At 44.5% G+C, this 1,907-nt stretch overlaps 1 protein-coding gene across 1 annotated transcript in view; it reads right to left on the bottom strand.

The window, feature by feature from the left end:
* The window catches only part of pkn1b (protein kinase N1b), a gene marked incomplete in the record, with an annotated part of 38,006 nt that overhangs the window by 14,821 nt on the left and 21,278 nt on the right, over nt 1–1,907 (bottom strand). Inside the window, 1 exon segment of the mRNA XM_014008874.1 lies at nt 1,348–1,491. Within this exon segment, the coding sequence (XP_013864328.1) occupies nt 1,348–1,491 (144 nt within the window).

Genomic DNA, 1,907 nt, shown 5'->3' with positions numbered 1-1,907 from the left:
GAAGTAGTCAGTTATTTTCAGAAAACTGTTTCTTTGTTTAGCTGTGTCGCTTCAACATAGAATTCATTCAGACATAAAAAGGCTCCAAAACTCAAATTATGAACCAGTGTTGTTACGACACATGACGGGCAGCTTAACAATAATCGGATACTAACTGGGATCTTTCAGGAGCCTGTCATTATTCTTTTGTCCTGTACTTATCTACTTTCAAACCTGGCAGAATCTCCACCTTAATGTGGTGAAATGGTTTGAGCACCCCCTGTGATCTTGAGGGCTATGTTTTAAGGGGTGTTGGCCCCTGGCAGGGTGTCTCATGGTAAACTAGCCTCAGGAGGGAGATCAGACTAGGAGCGGCTCAAGGCTTTGTTGATAAAAGATCACATTTAACAAGCAACATCATCCATARGAAATAAACTGGGGCATCCTTCTCAAGCCAGGCCTGGGAGGGAGCTCACTGGTGAGTCTAGAGCTGGTGCCTCTTTGTCCTGAAAAATCCAGCTGAGGTGGTCCGGGCATCCAATTAGGATGCCTCCTGTGTGCCATCCTCTGGGGGTGTWTTAGACACATCTTACTGGGAAAAGACAAAAGAGCAAACCCAGAACTCATTGGAGGAATTTCTTTACCCTCTCGGGTCTGGGAAAACTTTTGTGAACTGGAGAGTGGAGCTGGGGTTTCCATCCTGAGCCTGTTGCCTCTGTAACCTGACCTGGATGGATGTATGAATGGATGGACGGATGCATGGATGGATGGATGGATGGATGGATGTATGAATGGATGGATGGATGGATGCACGGATGGATGGATGTATGAATGGATGGTTGGATGGATGGATGGATGGATGCACGGATGGATGGATGGATGCATGGATGGATGTATGCATGGATGAATGGATGGATGGATGGATGGATGGATGGATGGATGGATGGATTGATGCATGGATGGATGGATGGATGGATGGATGGATAGATGCATGGATGGAGGGAAGGAGGGATGATGGATGGATGGATGGATGAGTTGATGCATGGATGGAAGGAAGGAGGGATGGATGGATATATGGATGGATGGATGCGTGGATGGATGGATAGATATATTTATGTATGGAAAGATGGATGAATGCATGGATGGATGGATGGATGGCCCACTTTCCTTTTATTTTAAGCAGACACGTGACAGTATGGGGTCATGGTCAAAAACAAAAACTAGGTAAAAAATGAAACAAAAAGTAGCCAAAGTCTAAAGAAAAGCTTTGAGACCTTCAGAGCACCTGAGGAACTATTGATCAAGATGACTTTGACTAAGTGGAATCAAAGTATAATAACATAAAGGGTGAACTAATATGTCCAGTACCTCAGCCAGGAGCAGCCCCTGTGGCTCCAGATCCAGCTGGACTTGGTGTCTTTGGTTGTCCAGGAACTCCTCCAGCTTCAGGTACTTGAGGGCGCACARGGAGCGATAATCTCTCCAGTACACCGCTATCTCCATCTCCCGGGACTAAAGCCAACACACGGCAGGAATATCACTTAAAGATTTATGAACTCACTTTAATGAAGTTTAAACCTGCATGTAACCAGCTCTGTGTGGAACACCTGCAAATACATTTCAGCTAAACATCTTATTATATTTAGTTATTTATAGGGACTCAGATGCAGAAATGTAAACTTGTGAGGATTTTAGTTTCTCAGAGCAGCACACGGAAGGCTCTTTCAGAAGACAGTAGCAGTAAATGGGCAAACAGCCCACTCTGGTGACGCAGACATGTTTTCTTACCACGCTCACATGAGCTTTCAGAGAATGTGAATCATCTGCATGTGTACAGAGCGGAGCTCACGGGACTTGTAAAAAAAAAAAATACACCAAAAGTTGAAATCTGGTGTTTTGATTTAAAGGGATCCCCGATTAGTTGTAAT

Source organism: Austrofundulus limnaeus, unplaced genomic scaffold, assembly GCF_001266775.1.
Source record: "Austrofundulus limnaeus strain Quisiro unplaced genomic scaffold, Austrofundulus_limnaeus-1.0 Scaffold53, whole genome shotgun sequence".
NCBI lineage: Eukaryota > Metazoa > Chordata > Actinopteri > Cyprinodontiformes > Rivulidae > Austrofundulus > Austrofundulus limnaeus.
This window is presented reverse-complemented; position numbering and strand designations above follow the sequence as displayed.